General features: G+C 34.1%; 1 protein-coding gene across 3 annotated transcripts in view; it reads right to left on the reverse strand.

The window, feature by feature from the left end:
* Positions 1-20864, reverse strand: part of PHKB (phosphorylase kinase regulatory subunit beta) — a 234772-nt gene that overhangs the window by 169967 nt on the left and 43941 nt on the right. For all 3 annotated transcript variants that reach the window (XM_039241575.1, XM_039241564.1, XM_039241571.1), the window contains 2 exons: positions 16249-16356; positions 12335-12415 (listed from right to left, as the gene is read on the reverse strand). In XM_039241575.1, the coding sequence (XP_039097506.1) occupies positions 12335-12415; positions 16249-16356 (189 nt within the window). The remainder of the gene's footprint in view (positions 1-12334; positions 12416-16248; positions 16357-20864) is intronic.

The raw sequence follows: 20864 nt of genomic DNA on the forward strand, positions 1-20864 counted from the left end.
TTTGAAAAGGAAATTAAATTCTATTTACAATAGCCTACAAAATAAGATATCCAGGAATAAATGTTAAAAAGAATGGAAAACATATGCTGAAAACTACAAAATCTCATTTGGAAGAAATTAAGGCCGACTTATGACACCGAAAGCACAAGTGGTGAGGATAATTAGATAAACTGGATTTCATCAAAAGTTTTTAAAAATCTTATGCTTCAGAGGACACTATAAAGAAAAATGAAAAGATTACCCACAGAATAGAAGAGATGTTTGCAAAGTATATATTTGGTAAGGGTCTAATATCCAGGATATATTTTAAAAATCCTTATTTGTCAACAATTAAAAGACAAGCAACTCAATTAAAAAGGGGTAAAAAATATGAATTCCCACAGATAATTCCCACAGTTATGCAAATAACAACATAAAGAGTTGCTGAACACCAGTAGTAAGAAAAGAAAAGCAGATGAAAACCAAAAGGAGATGTCACTTCACACCCAACAGAATAGCTATAAAAACAAACAAGCAAAAAAAAAAAAAAAAAAAAAAGAAAGAACAAACATTAGGAAGGACACAGAGAAAAAAGACCATCATACATTCCTGATGGGAATGTAAAATGATGTATTCACTTTGGCAAACAGTGGCAATTCCTCATAAAGTTAAACATTAAATTCACTTATATGATCTAGCAATTCTACTTCTAGATATACACCTAGGAGTACTGAAAACATATCCACACACAAAAACTCCAACATGAATATCCATAGCAGCATTATTTGTAATAGTCAAAAAGTAGAAATCACCCAAATTTCTAGCAACTGATAAACAAAATGTGGAATATATATACAATTCAACATATTTGGTCATAAAAATAAAGTACTGATACATGCTATAACAAAGATATATCTTGAAAATAGGCTAGATGAAAACACCATACACAAAAACTTAGGTGTTATATGATTCCCTGAATATCAAATGTCCAAATGAACAAATCCATAGAGAGAAAAAGGAGATGAGTGGTTGTCAGGGGGACAGGAGAAAAGGGAAATGGGGAATGACTGGTAATAAGTACCAGTTTTTCTTTTAGTTCATAACTCAGTGAATACAGCAAAACAAAAAAATTGTTAAAACAATCAATTATGAAGCACAACAGGCATGCAAGAAAACAAAACCAAATTATAAAACTGATGAAAGAAAATAGATCGTAATAATAAAAACATAGGTAATCCACAGATTGCAGTTATATCAAACATGGAAGTTAATACAGCATTAAAGGCCAAAACAGAAATTTTAAAAATGAGAATTTCAGTAGAAGATATCAATCTAAAAAAAAAAAAACAAATGCAAATTCTAGAATTGAAAAGTATGATACTTAAAATTAAAAATTCAATTAACAGGCTTTAATAAACAATTATATATATATTAGAGCATGTAAACAATGAATATGTAGATAAACCAGCAAAAAAAAAAAATCCAAACAAACCAGAGATAGCAAAAAGGATAGGGAGAAGAATAGAAAAGGAGATTAAAAGATATGGGACAAGGTATAACACACATATATTTGATGTTTCAGAAAAGGAAAATGGAAAAAAGAATGAAGCACAAGCAATATTTAAGTAGATACTACCTGAGAATTTTCCAAATCTTATGAAAGACATTAAGCTCAGACTTGAAAACTTCTACAAGTACCAAGAAGGATTATAAATACAAATAGCACAATTAGCACATCTTAGTGACACTAATATAAATCAAAAAGAAAAACATATTAATGTTGCCCAAGAAGACAATGTTTTCATGAAGCAACAAGAGAATTACAGTTGAAATAGCCAAAACATGGAAAGAGCCTAAGTGTCCATCAACTGACGTCCATCAAGTGTCCATCAAGAAGATGTGGTTTATAGATACAATGGAATACAACATGGCAATGAGAAAGAATGAAATCTTGGCCATGTGTAGCAACATGGATGGACCTTGAGGGTGTTATGCTGAGCGAAATAAGTCAGGCAGAGGAGGACAGCTACCATATGTTTGCACGTATAGGAGGATTAGGAGGAACTTAACGGAGAACCATGGGGGAGAAGAAGAAGGAAAATAGTGGAGGAGAGGGAGGGAGGCAAACCATGAGAGACTCTTGAATGCTGAGAACAAACTGAGGACTGATGGGCGTGGGAGGGAGGGAAAGGGGGGTGATGGGCATGGAGGAGGGCACTTGTGGGGATGAGCACTGGGTGTTATATGGAAACCAACTTGACAATAAACTATTAAAAAAAAGAATTACAGTTGGTCTATACAAAAAACAATGGAAGCCAGAAGATAATATAATGGCACATTTAAAGTATTAAAAAAAACCCTAAAATACATTTCAATAATTAAATAAAAACAAAGATATTTTCAGAAAAACAATAAGTATGGTACAGAGAATGATCCCAGACAGAATATCCCAGGAAAGAAAGATGATCATCAGAGTGGTACATGTGAAGGTCTATATATATAAATGGATATACAGTTTTATATTGTTGTATAGACCAATAGTACTAATGTTTTATCCAGTTTAAAATATATGTAGAATTAAAAAAGGTTTTTTTAATGTTTTTTATTTATTTCTGAGAGAGGGAGACAGTGTGAGCAGGGGAGGGTCAGAGAGAGAGGGAGACTCAATCTGAAACAGGCTCCAGGCTCTGAGCTAGCTGTCAGCCCAGAGCCCGACGTGAGGCTCAAACCCACGAACCATGAAATCATGACCTGAGCTGAAGTCAGACGCTTAACCAACTGAGCCACCCAGGCGTCCCTAAAATATATGTAGAATAAAAATAAATGTCAACAATAATATGTAAAGCTAAAATATGCTAAGGGTTTTGAATGGTCTGGAAGGATACTATGATTTCTACAGTTACTGCTAAAACAATCCTAAAACAAAGTCTAATGAATTAATCGAAGGAGAGATGCTACAGTAACAAGTACTTAATAACTGCAAAAGAATGTAAGAAAGGAGAGAAAAAGTACAAAAATGGAAACAACAACAAATAGAAATATGAAAGATTGAAACCAAGATACATCAAAATTTACATTAAATTACAAATGAACTAAGTACTCCAATTAAAAGAAAAAGATTACAGAGTAGATTTTAAAAATAGCAATAATTATATAATGCTTACAAAGGATACACTATATGGAGTGCCTGGGTGGCTCAGTCAGTTAAGCATTGGACTTTGGCTCAGGTCTTGATCTCACGGTTTGTGGGTTTGAGCCCTGTGTCGGGCTCTGTGCTGACAGCTAGCTCAGAGCCTGGAGCCTGTTTCAGATTCTGTGTCTCCCTCTCTCTCTGACCCTCCCCTGCTCATGCTGTCTCTCTCTCTCTCAGAAATAAAGAAAACATTTAAAAAAATTTTTTAAAAAGGATATACTATACAACTACTTATCAAAACAAACTGGTCTAGTTACAAAAAGTAGAGTGTAAGAAAGAAATTTTATGAGTTGAAATGGGACATTGTCAACTCAACAAAAAAGTATAACAATTTAAAATCATACGCCTGTAATTTTAAATATACAGACATACACATATTTGTGTGAATATATATACATATATACATAAATCAAAATGTTTCAGAATTAAATGGAGAAAAACATTCACAATCATAATTTGGAGACTGAACGAACATAACAGAAGACTGCACAACATATAAAACTTATAAATAGCCTGATTAACACAGTAAACCTAATTAACATAAAGTACATTGAACCCAGAAGCATTTTCGTCATGTTTCTATGAAATACTAACTAGTAATGACCATATGCTGGGTCGTAAGCAAATCTCAAAAAATTTTAAAGGACTGTAAACTATATAGAATATTTTCTGACCACTGTAGATTTACACTAGAAATCATATTAAAAAGACAGAAAATCTCCAAATGTTTGGAAATTAAGAAATACATTTTTAAATAGCTCACTGGTTAAAAAAAAAATATATATATATATGTATATCATAATAGTGACTGGAAAATATTTTTACTGAATATAATAAAAGTATAACAAACTTTTAGAATGCAACAGAGGGAATATTTGAAGCATTAAGCATATACATTAGGCAGAAGAAAACCTAAAAATCAATGATCTAAGCTTCCATATAAAGAAAAACCTTGAAAGGGGATAAATTAAATATAAAGAAAGAAGAAAGGAAATAAACATATGAGTAGAAATGTATTAAATAAAAACCAAACATACAGTAGCGAAACTCAACAAAGCTACAAACTGGTTCTTTAAAAAAGACTAATAAAACTGAAAACCTACAAGTAAGACTAATCAGAAAAGAGAGACGTCACAAATTATCAAATTTAGGAACTGAAAATAGTACATCATTATAAAACCAACAGTTGTTAAAATGATAAAAGGATATTATGATAAAATTTATGCCAATGTATTTGAGGATTTAGATTGAAAGAGAATTTTCTTGTAAAATGTAATTTACTGCCACTAAACAAACCCACATAATGGGTCAGTAATAAGTGGGAGCTGAGATTAGTAAAAGTACTTAATTATATTTGAAGATTTTTATTTCTTCAAATCACCATATACTAAGAACTGTAATTTAATACTTCAGTTTTCTTAAGTATATGCTTAATAAAGTTCAAAGAAACAAATTTTTAAAAAAGTTATACTTGATAATTTTAAAAATGTTGTTTTATATTTTAAAATGTGTAGTTAAAGAAACTGGCATCACTAAAATTTGGTTAACAACAACTATGAATACTATAAGATTCCAAGACACCTCAGAAAAAGAGTACCTAAGAAGAAATATAAAAGCATCTGGAAAACTAGGCTGCATCACAGCAAACATGACACAGTTTTATTTTTTCATTTAATGTTTACAACAAAAGAATATTGGAGTACACACAAATCTCTAACATTTCTCATATATAAAGGGGCTACTGGGTTCAATTTTCACACAAGTTTCCCATTTGGGTTAGAATAAACAAAAAGTGATAATACATAACTCTGATTTGTTAGGAATGATTATGCTTGCTCATTAGTCTAATACAAAATGCTCTAAATATTCTAACATCCAAAATAGTTTTTATCATTTACATATAAGCTATAAATTCCTGTAATTAAGATGAATAATACATGATGAAATATTCTTTCAGAGATAGGCAGGACTAACGAATAGTTTATTAAGTCACAGTTGTGGTTTACTGTACCTAAACTGTTAATGCAAACAATATTTTAGTAAACAGATGTTGTGCTGAACACTCGCTTTCCTGAGAGTTAGAAATTTGGTACTTGCTAGGTAGAAGGTGTTTACCTGACTAGACCCCAAAAACACTTTGCGCAATAACTCCCTAATGAACTTGCCTGGTAGAGACAAAGTTTCAGACATGTTGTCACAATTTGATAATGGAGGAATTAAGCATGTTCTGTATGACTGCATCAGGAAAGGACTGTTGAAAGCTTGAACCTTTTTCCAGGCTTTGCTTCATGTACCTTTTCCTTTAGCTGAGTTTGCTTTATATTCTTTCTCTATAATAAATCTCATCAACGACTATGACAAGTCCTGCAAGTTCTCCCAGAGAATCATCAGCCTTTGGGACACCTGACACAGTACTACCCATTTATTTTCAAGTTACGTTGAAGTAAAATTTCAAAAGAGGTCTAAGAATCTATAATCCAATATGACTGACGTGGTTCCAAGTCTATCCCATTTCCATGATCTCTTTTAAAGAAAATTCCTCAATAAAGTTATTTCCTTGTCTCCCCTTCTCCTCCTCCTCCAATCAGAGTTATTGTTCCCACTGAAACATCCCATCAAGTTCACCAGTGACTTCAGTAATGTTTACATTGTTCTTACTTATGCCTCTTGACCTGGAATAATTATTAATAGTATCCCCTTTCACTATCAAAAATGTCCTGGTTAAAAAATGAATTATGTGGTCACCCCATGAATGACTACAGTGCTAAAAACAATGATCAATTCTTGGTCCTCATCGTTTTGTTTTTTGTTTTTTGTTTTTTTTTTTTACAAATAGTTTATTGTCAAGTTGATTTCCATGTAACACCCAGTGCTCATCCCCACAAGTGCCCTCCTCCATGTCCATCTCTCCCCTCCTCCCCCACACCCATCAGTCCTCAGATTTGACCTTTGGACACTACTGGATAGTTGATTATTTCCTCCTTCTTGAAGCACTTTTCTTTGGTTAGCTTCTAGGATAGATACCCCATTCCCTTCTTTCAGTAGCTTTCCTCCTCAAACTGCTTTGCTGGATACTATTGTTATTTCCCATGTCCAGTTTGCCCAGGGTTTGGTCCTTCCCTCTTCTAGCAATACTCATTTAGTTCCTTTGATTTAAACATCTGTATGATAATGACTCCCAAATTCATATTACCACCCCTGTCTTCTCTCTGAGACTTCTGAGAAGGCTATCCACCTGCCCATGTGATCTCTCTTTTAGTGTCTAATAGGCAGCTAAAATTCAACATCTCTAAAACCAAATTCCCAATTTCTACTCCTATCACCACCAGACGGCCAAAGCTCTTCTCTCATTTTTTCTACTATGTCAGTTGATAATATTATCCAGATATTTAGACCCATAAATGTGTGATCTTTAACTTTTTCTCTCATACTACTTATCCAATACATAAGCTAATTTTATTGGTTTTACCTTTATATAAAAAACTAAATATTTTCCACTGCCATCATTCTAGTCCAAGCTATAAACATTCTTCCCCCTAGCTATTAAAATAACTGAACTGGTCTCTCTTATTCCAATTTTGCCCTTTTACAGTCTATTCTCCATATGGCAATCAAAGTAATCCCTTTAAAATGTAACTCTAATGATATCATACCACTGGCTCGTAAGCTCCCATGGCATCCTACTACACTTGGAATAAAATCCCAAGTTCTCATCACAGCATCTGACGACTCAGAAGTAATCTCTACCACTCTCTGACCATCTACTCACTCCAATTATAAAACCTTCTAGCTATTCCTCAATCACAGCCAGCACATTCAATCCTGAAGGCTTAACACTTTCCTTTTCCTCTCCCTGAAGTGTTCTTCCTCTGATATTTGTACAACTTGTTACCTTATTTCACCCAGGTATTTGCTCAAGTGTCCTTTTTCAGAAAAACCTGTCCTGATAACTCTACTTAAAAAACAGTTTTATAGTTTTATTTCTATTTTCCCCTTACACTCAAATAATAATATATGTCACTATCTGATACTATATATTTGGTCACTTATTAATTCTATTTTCCTCATTAGAATGTGGACTTCATGATACTAGAGACTAATCTCTTTTCACTGCCATTTTCTCAATGTTTAGTCCATTGTAGAAACTCAATAAATATTTGTCAATAATTGCATTATGCCTAGGATGCATAAATGAAAACAGGCATCTGTACATATATAAATCTGTAAGCCCTGAGTCTTCCTGGCTGCCCTTGTGACTTGAACATGATGATGATGTCACGTGACACGTGTCATACATATCTGCCCAAGGAAAGCAAAGATATAAGACTTACTGTCAGTATAAAAAAATGACTCTATTGCTAGACCACACATTTTAAATCTCAGCCCTGCCACTGAATTACAGAAAAGACCTTGGACAAGCCACTTATTTGCTCTTTGCATTACCCTTCTAATTTAAATGAAGATAGTAACTATACATACCTGATAGTGTTGTAAAGATTAAGTGAATTTATATATATGCAAAACACTTTGAACAGTGACAGCATATAATAAATGCTATACAAATGTTTGCTGTTATTATTGCTATGTACAATTGTGAGAAATAAGAATAATAGTATATTTCTATTTTTAGAGAAAATCATCTGTAAATAGTTTGAGTAACAATCATTGTTTTGTGTAGATTGCTGACATGCAGGAACTTAGAATATCTTGTAACATCTCTAAAATTACTCAAAAAAGAGATTTATTCTAACTTTTAAAAGTCAGAGACCCCTCAAATTCAGCCTATAAACCACTTCATACCAAAAAATAGCATCTATAACATAAAAGTAACTGTATAAGAAACAGAAGCAATAAAACTGCTAGTATTATAAGAATAAACATGCACATAAACATGCACAAAACTCAGTAACAGGAGTAGGAAAAAATAATGACTATTTTTGAAATTAAAAATAAGTTTCAGTGTGTAAGAGGAAAACTATTCGTATCTTAAAAAAATTTCTAACAAAGTTCAACTAAAACTATTGCTTAGAATGCTGACTCCCGATCTTACACAAATCCCATTAGTTATGCTCCCCTCCCACACTGACTTGTATAATAAATAAGATGTTATAAAATGGTGGAGGGTGACTTCTGAGGCATAAAAAACATTGTATTACCATCATGCTTTCTTGAATCACTTCCTGTGGAGGAAGCTACTCGCCATATTGTAAAGACACTCAAGCAGCTCTTTGGAGAGGCCTCTTGCCAGTAGCCATGTGACTGAGTCACCTTATCAGTGGGTCTTCTAGCCTCAGGAAAACCTGGCTGACAGCTACAGTGTAACATATGAGAGACTGCATCTCAGCACCACCCTACATAGCTGCTCTCAAATTCCTGACCACAAAAACTATCAGATAATAAACGTTTATTAATTTTAAGCCACTAATTTCTGAGATACTTTTTCATATATCAATAGAGACTTACTAGATTACAAAAGAAATTCCATGAGTCATCCAATCTGAAATATCTGAAAAAAGCTTCTAGGTCAGATGGTAGAAGGTATATTTGCAAAACAAAAAGTAAATGACATGAGACACAGTCCTAAAGGAGACTTATCCAGGTCTCACGTTGAATAAGCACATGCAGTTTTGAACAGTTTTTTTATTATAAGACTTAAAATCTGAAGAAGTAAATGTTTGATCATTCCTAAATAAAAATGTTTTCATTCATGGAAATAATACTCAAATATATTTATCTAAATCATGGAAAGAGCCCAAATGTCCATCAACTGATGAATGGATAAAGAAGATATGGTTTATATATACAACTGAATACTACTTTGCAAAGAGAAAGAATAAAATCCTGCCATTTGCAACAATGTGGATGGAACTGGAGGGTATTATGTTAAGTGAAATATGCCAGTCAAGGAAAGACAGGTATCATATGTTTTCACTCATATGTGGAACTTGGGAAACTTAATAGAAGACCATGGGGGAAGGGAAGGGGAAAAACAGTTTCAAATAGAGAGGGAGGCAAATCCATAAGAGACTTTTAAATTCAGAGAAAAAACTGAGGTTTGATGTGGGACACAGGGAGAAGGAAAAATGGGTGATGGGCATTGAGGAGGGCATTTGTTAGGATGAGCACTGAGTGTTGTATGTAAGCAAGGAATCACGAGAATCTATCCCTGAAACCAAGAGCACGCTGTATATTAGCCAACTTGACGATAAATTATATTAAAATATATTTATTTTATTTATTTATCTAAAAGAACTGGAGCATGCAAGACTATTTCACAAACTTCTACATCAATACAATTGGCTCTATATACCATTCTAAGTATTACCCCCAATTAATTGTTATTTCTCCTTAAATTTTAAGATTGTAAGAAGAGTATCTGAGGTTAGTTTTTTTTTTTTTTAAATGATAGGACACTATGACTTGTAAGCCATCATTAAATAATACCAAAATTAGTCATGTAACAGCATGACACTGGAAAGGGATACTAGAATCCCTATAGGCAGTTTTCCCACCTCCATGTATAAAGATTTATCCAATATTAACACTGAGACATACAATTAACAGATTTAATATCTTAATTAAAAATAAAAGCGAAGCTAGGCATGCATGGATGGCTCAGTCAGTTAAGCATCAGACTTCAGCTTGGGTCATGATCTCACAGTTCTTGAGTTTGAGCCCCACATCCACCTTGGTGCTTGATAGCTCAGAGCCTGGAGTCCGCTTCAGATTTCTGTGTCTCCCTCTCTCTCTCTGCCTCTCTACTGCTCATGCTTTCTCCTCTCTCTCTCTCTCTCTCTCTCTCTCCAAGAATAAATAAACATTAAGAAAATGTAATAAATAAATAAATAAATAAATAAATAAATAAATGCAAGTCTAAAATCTAGGAAGGGAGGACAAAATTTTAACCTTGTATATCTTTGCTTTCAAAGTTCTCTTTAAAATTTACAGTTGTGGGGTCACCAAACTGAGGCTTTCAACAAAAAGCAAGAAAAAAATTATCTTAAACACAAAGTAAAAGCTCGTTTGTTATACAGACTGGGGGGTGAGTCCTTGATTTTTTTAATAAAATAAGTTTCTCTGGACCCATTTCTGAATGATTCTTGGTTCTTTTCATCTATTCTTAGGAAATTTATTTGTGGAAAATGTCATGAAACATGACATAGAAAGTTATCTCCATTAACAGAAGTACAGACTCAGGTGAACTTTATAGTGTATGTACACACACACACAATATATATATATATATATATATATATATACACACACACACAAATATTACGTATATATATAAAATACTTACAAACTTTTATTAAATTATGTGACTCTAACATACATTACGGGTTTCTGTCCAGATGAAGACGAGAAAGCAAGTAAGAGTGCCAGGAAAGAACTACAGAAGGTTGCCTCTTTCACAGCTACTTATTTAGTTATTTAGTTAATTATTTTGTTAGTTAAAATGTTTATTTATATTGAGAGAAAGAGAGACAGCATGAGGTGGGGAGGAGCAGAGAGAGAGAGGGAGACACAGAATCTGAAGTAGGCTCTAGGCTCTGAGCTGTCAGCAGAGCCCGATGTGGGCCTCAAACTCATGGACTGCGAGATCATGACCTCAGCCAAATCTGGATGCTCAACTGTCTGAGCCAGTCAGGCACCCCCACAGTTTTTGTTTTTTAATAACAATCCAATATTGCAAACGTGCACTGCAATTACAGACACCAATGTATACTGGGTAACCACAAAACATAACCCATGAGCATATGCTAATGTTCCTGCCTTTAGGAAATATGTTCCCCAGCAAGGCTCATGAGCTCAAACACTGGCATTTATTATTTTACACAGCACCTGAAGCGAACTCTAAGACCATGGCCTTTTCCCTAAGGAAATACAATGTGGGTACAAAGTGTATAAAAACAAGAGAATCAGTAAAGGTATGATGATGCGCTGTTAAATTAAGGAAAATGATTTATTGAAAAATAGGGTTGCTGGGTGGCTCAGTCGGTTGAGCATCCAACTTTGGCTCAGGTCATGATCTCACAGTCCATGGGTTTGAGCCCCGCGTTCGGCTCCGTGCTGACAATTCAGAGCTTGGAGCCTGCTTCCGATTCTGTGTGTCACTCTCTCTCTGCCCCTCCCCTGCTCATGATCTGTCTATCTCTGTCTCTCAAAAATAAATAAATGTTAAAAAAAATTTTTTTTAAAAAGCACAATGAGAAGGATGTAAAAGACTATAAACTACTGGGGGACAGGGCTACATATACCATTTCACATCACCCTCATGGAAGTCCCATGATGATTGGGGTGTTAATTTTATAATACATTTGTTCTCCCTACATGGATCATCGCAGAGAAATAATAACAAGTATATGTAGCATACCTACTCTTTGATGGAGTCTCACTGTGTGTATCATTTCAATAATAAAAACTTTTGCTCCCACCGTGGCACATTTCAAAATGTGTCAGCACGTGCATCTGTTCAAGCATTAGTGCCTATGAAGACATGCTTTTCATCTTTTAAAATTTTAAGAAAACTACTGAGGTCTCACAATAAAAAAATATGATATAAGTATCTTTTTACTTTAAAAAAATGGGTTACAGGGACACCTGGATGATTCAGTCAGTTAAGCGCCCAACTTCACTTAAGTCATGATCTTGCTGTTGGTGGGTTTGTGCCACACGTTGGGCTCTGTGCTGATAGCTCAGAGCCTGGAGCCTGCTTTGGATTCTGTATCTTCCTCTCCCTGTACCCCACACCCACTCTGTCTCTCTCTCTCAAAAATAAATAAACAGTAAAAAGGAAAAAAAGATGGGTTACAAAAAGCAACAATATAAAAAAAGACATAAAAAAATCTCTAAGAAAATTTGCAAATGCTATGTTACTTTCATTGTTACTAACATTTTCTAAAAGTTACAAGTTTTTATTTCATTCAGATTACCTGAAACAGAGACTTCATAGGTGTAAAGCTTTACAACCTTCATATATTTTGTTCATTTTAAAAGTACATTGCATTGAAAATCTAAAGATTCTTGATCCCATATCCAAAATCCAGTATCTGATTATATGAGTAAGCCATTTATAAAACTAAAAAATAAGTTTTAAAAAGTAAAAGGAAAAAAGATATTCTCAGAGATTAATTTCTGTAGTAGATTTTGGGCAATTCGTACCTCATCAGTGTTATAGATAATCTGGAGTCCTGAGGAAATCATTTCCACAAGGTAAAGGAGATAGAGTGATACTGTATTTATCTGAAAAACAATATTAAAAGGTTAAAGGAAATAACAAAAAGACTATGTTATGAAAGAGCTAAAATTACAAGTTATTTGCTCCATAGTGGCAAATAAAAACTATTTCCCTTCCTACTGTCAAATAAAGGAACTAAGTATTTAGTTCTTATTAAAATCCCAGCTTTGAATATAAAACTTTAAAATCCTGAAATTCCCTGTGATGGTTAAACCTGATTAGGGAAATGGCTGCAAATATAACTGTTAGCAACTATTTCTGTAACATTTGTTTTAAAAGATTTATTTTCAAATTCTGAGTCTAAAGTACCCTACTTTGAAGTGGTTTTGCCCCACAGGCAGCAATGTAATGTCAATTCATCTCAAATGTATGTAAATGAAAAAGTTATTTGGCAAGTAAGACATTAGGACTTTGCCAGTACACCATAAACAATAGGGAGCAAATTTTGAAAATAGTCTTATTTTCAGAGAATGTAGAATTGATATAAGCAACTGCAGGGACATATTAATTTTAATCAATGGTATAGCATAGAATTTAAAATATACTTATGAACAAATGAGTTTTATAAACAAAGGAGTTATTTCTTTCTTTTAGTTTGTCTATTAAAGATAGACATTACATGATAGGAAAAAAAAGACAATAATGTCCACTTCAACAAAAAAAGATTCTCACAAAAAGCCTGAATGGGATGTGTAAATTGTCTCAAGTAAATAAGTATTGAAAGATAAATACTACAACAAAGACAAACCTTGAAAATATGCTAAATGAAAGTCTATGTATTTAGGAGTATTTATAGAAATAGAAAGTAGACTGGTGATTACCTGGGGCAGGCGGCTTTTGGCAAGATGGGGAGTGACTGCTAATGAGCACAGATTTCTTTACGGGGTAATGAAAATATTCTGAAACTGACTATGATAGTGGTTGTACAACTCTGAATATTATAAAAACCACTGAATTGTACACTTTAAATAGGTGAATCATATGTTATATGAATTGTATCTTAATAAAGCTGTTGTATGATAAACACATACATAGGAGTCTAAAAACTTTTCATTTAGCTAGGAAAATGATTAGTTAAAATAAAGAGAAAGCACAATGTAATTCTGTCCTTGTGTGATTCTAACCCAGAAGATTATTACCCTCCCACAGCCTTGGTGGGTTAAGCTTTCCTTGACTCTCCTCCAATCCTCCAAGGAACTGACGGAAAGCTGGGGCAGAAAATTATTCATGTCCGAGAGGCCTTGAACAAAGCAGCCCTGTGCTATCAGGTGTGTTGGGTATTTTTGCCCAATTATCTTTGCCTTAGACATCTTTGTCACAGCATTTCATTGCAAACATTTTCAGTGCATAGATTTTCTCCACATAACTAAATGGCCATGAGGCATTTGGCCATAAAAGTTTAAAATATAACTGGTTGACAGTTTGATTCAATAGTTTGGTTTTACTTCTCCATTGATGTGAAACTCCCATTTTTACATTATATAAATCTTATATTTTCATAATCATCTCTTTGTATTCCATACTTTTTATATTATATAAAACTTAGCCCTCATAATGGTCTAAGTAATGATGCAGAGTTTTGAACCCACCTTTCCCAGAAAACCATCAAATGTCTATGAATAGACATGTGACAGGATGCCAAGAACAAACAACAGGGTAGATGGCTTTCACAATGCAATGCAAAGCTCAGTTACAAATATGCATCCTAGTAATTGGAAACTGATATCCCTCTCAACGAAGGAAGAAATTAGTGAAAAATGAAAAAATGTAATGCCAAATAGGAGACAATCGACAAATAAGAAAGATGTATTAACTCTAAACCAAAGATTTTGAAAACAAATGCTCAAGTATGTCCTAAAAAATAAAATCAGTTATTTGGACAATGTTGCCATGAACGTATATATATTTTAAATATATTTAGTGTTTGGTATTTCACAACAAAGACTTTTTAATTTTGTCATTCATTTTTAAGGTTATATTATGTCCTGAGGCACCTGGGTGGCTCAGTTGGTTGACTTTCCGACTTCGGCTCAGGTTATGATCTCACAGTCAGTGGGTTTGAGTCCCACATTGGGTTCTGTGCTGATAGCTCAGAGCCTGGAGTCTGGTTCCGATTCTGTGTTTCCCTCTCTCTCTGACTCTCCCCCACTCGCTCTCTGTCTCTGTCTCTCAAAATAAAATAAAGACAAAAAAATTTTTTTAAGAAGGTTATACTATGTTCTTTTTAATGGCCCTAAGTTTTGTGATTTTATCTTTCAAAGTAAAATTGCCTTACAGCCAATTAGTTATGTGATGAAAATACATGCAGCGAAAATTCTTGCAGCAAAGATGCTCACTGAAACTATCTAAAATCACCACCAGGGCCTGGGAGACCTGGTGGCTCTCTCAGGAAGCAGAGCTGTCCTAGATGTCTCCTGACTTCTCGGCATTCAAAGTCCTATAGGTGTAAGGGTCTTGTCAAGGTCCAAGTAAACCAGAAAGATACAAGATTCTGGGTTTAGGTTTTTTACACTGACATAAACTTTTCAGTGACCCTTCTCAGAACATGGTAGAAAAGAGCTTTTAACCACTGCCAGGTTCAACCAAATATTTTCTTATATGTAAGCACTGATACTGGCCTATTAGAAATTACTTCAAGGAAATTTCATCACTATGGACAGTCATTTACAACTACACTTCCAAGAGCTCTTTGCTCTCATTTCTGGGATGCTTATGTGAGAAAATATCATCAAGTGGCAAACTGTACAGGAACAGCCAGATAACAGGTTGACCAGCATTTATTTAAAATCTACTATGAGCCAGGCACTAAGCTTAAATTATGGGATACAAAAATAAATGAGCCATTATCTTCTGGAAATTCTATTTCAAACAGTAAACATATTTGTCGAAGCAAAAGGTACACAAAACCTAATTATGTTATAATTATAAGGAGAAGGATGAACAACTACATATTCATATAATACTAATTCCCCAAGGAATTGGTTACAAGTAAGTATAAGAGTTTCTGCCGCATAGAAATGGGGACACTGGGCTTTCTATGTCTAGAGGAGTCATTCTAAAGTAAGACATTTCATATCTCTAGAGAGAGGGACTATAAAAAGGACATACTCTTATTTTAGTAAGGAATATATGAATAATAAGTATCCTGTCCTAAAGACAGCAGAACCAAATGATGAGCAGGAAGAAAACCCATTAAAGATAAATAGCATATATAATATGTGTATCTGAAAAACAAGGCAACAGGGTGTCCAGCGAAAAGCAGTACACAGATATAAGAGAAAAATAAGTGAAAATAAAACATAAAATCCTGTAGTGCATGGTTAACTTAGGTATAAAATTTAATATAATATATAAGACAAAATTTATAGAATCCAGAAATGCCTTTTGGAATTACATTTTAGTGGTAAGTTTATAGCTTTGTTGAAGGTTGATATATCAAAAATAAGCTGTCATGTAACAAAAATTTCTGATTTACTGTTACATCACTGTCAACTGTCTTTTATTCCCTAGTTCCTGTATGTTGAAATTCTTCTAAATTTGATAAGTACGAGCTTTTGTCATGGAAAGAACTGTAAGAGTCCTTTTTTAAGACAGTAATAATACTATAAACCATTCAGTTGCCCTTTTTTGCTTGTAGACCAAGACCTCAGTTGACTTAATGCTCAATCACAATGACTAACTCAGCACTGGTGGTTACCATTTCACTTCTCCATTTTATGGTTGGTTTTCTATTTCTATTTTAAACAATTTAAGAAATCTATTTAATGAAATTTGTAAATAGCCTCAAATCTACAACCTAGAGTGTACATAGAGAAGAAAATCAGCAATCTCCTTTTACCTGAAGATGGCCGTATTCCTCATGGGAGAGGATCTCATCTCCTGTATGCACATTGAAAACAGAGTGAAGACAGGTTGCTGGGCGTGGGTCCTGCTTAAACTGCTGGACCTAGAATCAAACACAAAATTTAAATAGTACTCGTAACTCACAGCTTTAGAGGTTATTAACTATTTTACATGAAACTTTTTTTTTTTTAATGTTTTTATTTATTTCTAGGAGAGAGAGAGAGAGACAGCGTGAGCAGGGGAGGGTCAGAGAGAGAGGCTGAAACAGGCTCCAGGCTCTGAGCTGGCAGTCAGCACAGAGCCCAACGCGGGGCTCGAACCCACGAACCGCGAGATCATGACCTAAGCGAAAGTCGGACGCTCAACCGACTAAGCCACCCAGGCGCCCCTCCATGAAACTTTTTAATGAGGAAAGCTACAGCCTAAAGGCAGAGGACAGAGCAAAGCAGAAATGTTATTTTTTTCTAAAGAAACAAAACATAGACAAAACTCATAACTACTAATTTAATAGTTAACATTATTGTTGAATATTTGATTACATCACAAATAGCAAATTAAGTATAGTAGGGAGCTTCTTAATGTGGTAGCAATGGCTTTTGCAAGTGTTTTCTATCATTTTATCTTAGAGTCAAATAATGGTTTAGTCTGTGGGACAAGATTTCAGGGATTACATCCCACTCTACTGCTATTTGAAAATGCTTCCATGATACTTAATGAAAAAGTGCTTCAGATCTCATTCTAATTCAGTAACTGTTCAAAACTTCAAATGCTATTTCTTTCTCTAAGGATCAAAAATTGTAACCTATGCTCCTTTCAACATGTTTTCATTTCCTCTACCACATATACTCTCCTTACAAGACACCAATTCCAAGAGAACATAGATCATACCTGTATTTATCAACAGCATATAAAATCTAACCATTTTAGAATACTAAGTAAATACCAAATGACCTAACAACCTCCAAGGACAAAAAAAAAAAAAAATCCAGCTACTCTTTTAGGTCTTGCTCAATTCAATTTGGCAAACATTTTCTGATACCAATCATATCCCAAGTACTATGCCAGCCCCTGAAATTATGAGATGAATAAAAACAAAGAAATGACAGAATAACACAAAGACACAAAGCTATATATGAAGCTTTTCCTGTTTTGAAAAGATATAAGTGACGATAATTCTGCATGGTTATGATTTTGCCTTGTTCACTTGGCTAAGGAAGCTCATGGAACTATACTATCTTCCTCACCTTCAAAATTCTTCTCATAATTAAAATTCTATCTCCAAAAATACCTTCTTTTATAAAGTCCCTTCTGAACTATACCTTAAATTCCTTCCTCTGGATTCCTACATCAGGGTGCCTATCCTTCAATAATTGCTTCTATTTTCATTTTATTAGCTGTCTATATCTGTCACTATCTTATAAGCTTCTACAGGTTACACTATCCAAGAGGGTAGCCACTAGCTACAGGTGACAAATTAAACTACAATTAAACAAAGTTTAGAAATTCAGTCCCATATTCACACTGACTACATATCAAGTAGCCGTATGTGATTAGGGGCTTCTGCATTGTTCAACACAGTAATACAAAATATGTCTACCATTACAGAAAGTTCACCAGATATTACTGTGCTAATGGGCTAATATATCTTTGTACCCCTGCTCCTCAAGAGCTGTGCAAATACTCCACAAACAAATACATAGCCTTTCTTACCACTGAAGTCAAGAAAATGAAAGCTAGGCCCTACCAGTAGATAATTAGGAATGGGACGATAAGGATGAAGGTAGGAATGTATATATTCTATGTATAAAATGATCAAGACATCCAGTATTAACAGAAGATGAAAAGGCTATCCATTCTCAGTATGTGAAATGCTGGCAACAGTCTAAGACTACCTAAATAGAAATCAATGTGGTCACCCCTTTTACACTACCATAATTATTATCTCACAATGATGAACATTACTCTGGGCTCTTAGACAAAAATATTATTAAATTAAGTTAAAATACAATTTGCCTATTGATAAAGATCTAAAAGAATAAGGCTTTTATCAGTTTAAGAAAGTTATTATGCAAAAAATAAAAATAAAAAAACAAAAAACCTCTAAAAAACCTCAAAAACCAAAAACCAGAAAGTTATTATGACAGGACACCTGAGTGGCTAAGTCACTTAAGTGTCCAACCCTTGATTTCAGTTCAGGTCATGATCTTACAGTTCATGAAATTGAGCCTTGTGCTGGGCCCTGCACTGACAGCCTGAAGACTGGGATTCTCTCTCTTCCTCTCTTTCTACCCTTCCCCTGCTTGTATGAGCTCATACTCTCTCTCTCAAAATAATAAACATTTTTTTAAATTTTTTTAAATTTATTATTTCTAGGAGAGAGAAAGAGTAAGCAGGGGAGGGTCAGAGAGAGAGGGAGTCACAGACTGAAACAGGCTCCAGGCTCTGAGCTGGTAGTCAGCACAGAGCCTGACGTGGGGCTTGAACCCATGAACCGCAAGATCATGACCTAAGTGAAAGTCGGACGCTTAACCGACTAAGCCACCCAGGAGCCCCAATAAACTTTTTTTTTTAAAAAGCTATTGTTACAATTAAAAACAGTGTTTGTCATTTGTCTTCAAGATACACAAGTACGCAGCATGAGAATTCATATTCAATCACTGTGCCAGGGGAAAAGCAACTATTAAATGATTAAAGATACTCAAATGGGAAATTATGTAACTATGCTTTGAGTCTTACAGCAGTTAAAAGACAAATAATTTAAAATTTCAAAAAAAAAAAAAAGGAAGACCCAGAATACAGAAGCTCTGAAAATTAATGGGGCATATTGTATGTGAATTACAGAGAACTATTCTTGAAATCAGTAAAACTATAAGGGGACATTAATCAGTATTTTATATGTTTGGCTTCTGGCAAGTAAAAATAAAGAATGATTAAAGCAAAATTTTCTAGACCAAAAAAACCTAAAATAATGTTTTCTCTACTTGTATTTTATTTAGATTTTTCCTGGAAACTTAAATAATTGTGAAAAAACGGATTATAACTTATGAAAAGTTATTTTGTTATCCATTCTTAATTTATAGACCTCATACAGCATTTAGGTGGGAAAAATCATTTCATAAGGGAATTCTGGAAAAATAAATTTTATAAAACTTTAATGACTTTTCATAAACTAGAAACTACTCCGTAACATTTAAACATTTTTTTAATGTTTATTTTTGAGAGACAGAGAGAGACCGAGCATGAGCAGGGGAGGGGCAGGGAAAGAGAGAGGCACAGAATCTAAAGCAGGCTCCAGGCTCTAGGCTGTCCACACACAGCCCGATGTAGGGCTCGAACCCATGAGCTGTGAGATCATGACCTGAGCCTAAGTCAGAAGCTCAACCGACTGAGAATCCAGATGCCCCTACTCAGTAACATTTTAGACAAATATTTTACATAGATAGCTAGGGACAGCAACATTCATAGCCCATTATAAAGGAAATCTGTGCATTCCAAACTACTAAAAGCAAATTGAATTTATTTTGAAACACTCTGAAACTTCTCCTGGAGGGGGTATTAGATGAGGGAATATGAACATTTAAAGGTAAAAAAAAATTCCTAATGTGACTAAGGAGGCATTAAGACAAGTGGCAAGATAGAAACAGAAATCAGATTGCTCTATATTCTGCAAATCAAGGACAACTTTTTTTTAAAGTTTTTTTTTAATATTTTTATATATTTCTAGGAGAGAGAGACAGTGTGAGCAGGGGAGGGTCAGAGAGAGAGGGAGATACAGACTCTGAAATAGGCTCAAGGACAACTTTATTCACTCAAATACATAATGAATTAAATCTTATTAGATTTTTAGAAAATTTGTCAGGAAGCATGTCATGATTTTACTTCAGAAGACAGAAAATGAATCTTAAAGTCAAATAAACAATGATTACTACAAATATGCTTCACTTTAGTTTTAAGAAAAAGGCAAAAGATATATATCTCACATTTTAAAATACGGTAACATTCCCTACTGCCACAGAATCATGAAGAAAATGGTGCGCATCAATAAGGTGAAGGTTTGGTAGGAGGCAGAGTGAGCTGGGCATGTGTGGTTAAATCTCTCACAGTCAGTCCTTCAGAGTCACATGTGAATTATGGAAATATCCTTCATTACTACCCAAGAAGGTTATGGGGATAAAGAAAGATTACAACAATAAAAATGCTTTAAAATATGTAAAACCCTATTATTTTGTGGTATGAATACATACCTAATCCTAATATGATCTATACCTTCTTATAACTCACATATTTTAATTGTCTAACCTCATAACTACACAAAGGAAAGAATAGCTAATCCTTTATAATTTAAGAAATTCAAGACAACCTAAGTCCCATTCAAGCTGTATTCAAAAGGAAACATAATTGTGAAGATTGATTAGTAAGGTTGAGTAATATTTGAAAAGGGATATTAACAATTGGTTAAATAAGCCACAAAGACCCTCTTTATCATCATTTCCTTCCTTTTGATAAACATTACTTTTTTAAATCTGTCAGCTTGCTTAATAAACACATGAAACTCACTGGTCTCACCATGTTTCCTTGAGAGAGAAGTATTTCAGACATTAGGCATTCATG

The sequence above is a fragment of the Hyaena hyaena genome, unplaced genomic scaffold (assembly GCF_003009895.1).
Source record: "Hyaena hyaena isolate Hyena2069 unplaced genomic scaffold, ASM300989v1 scaffold_7, whole genome shotgun sequence".
NCBI lineage: Eukaryota > Metazoa > Chordata > Mammalia > Carnivora > Hyaenidae > Hyaena > Hyaena hyaena.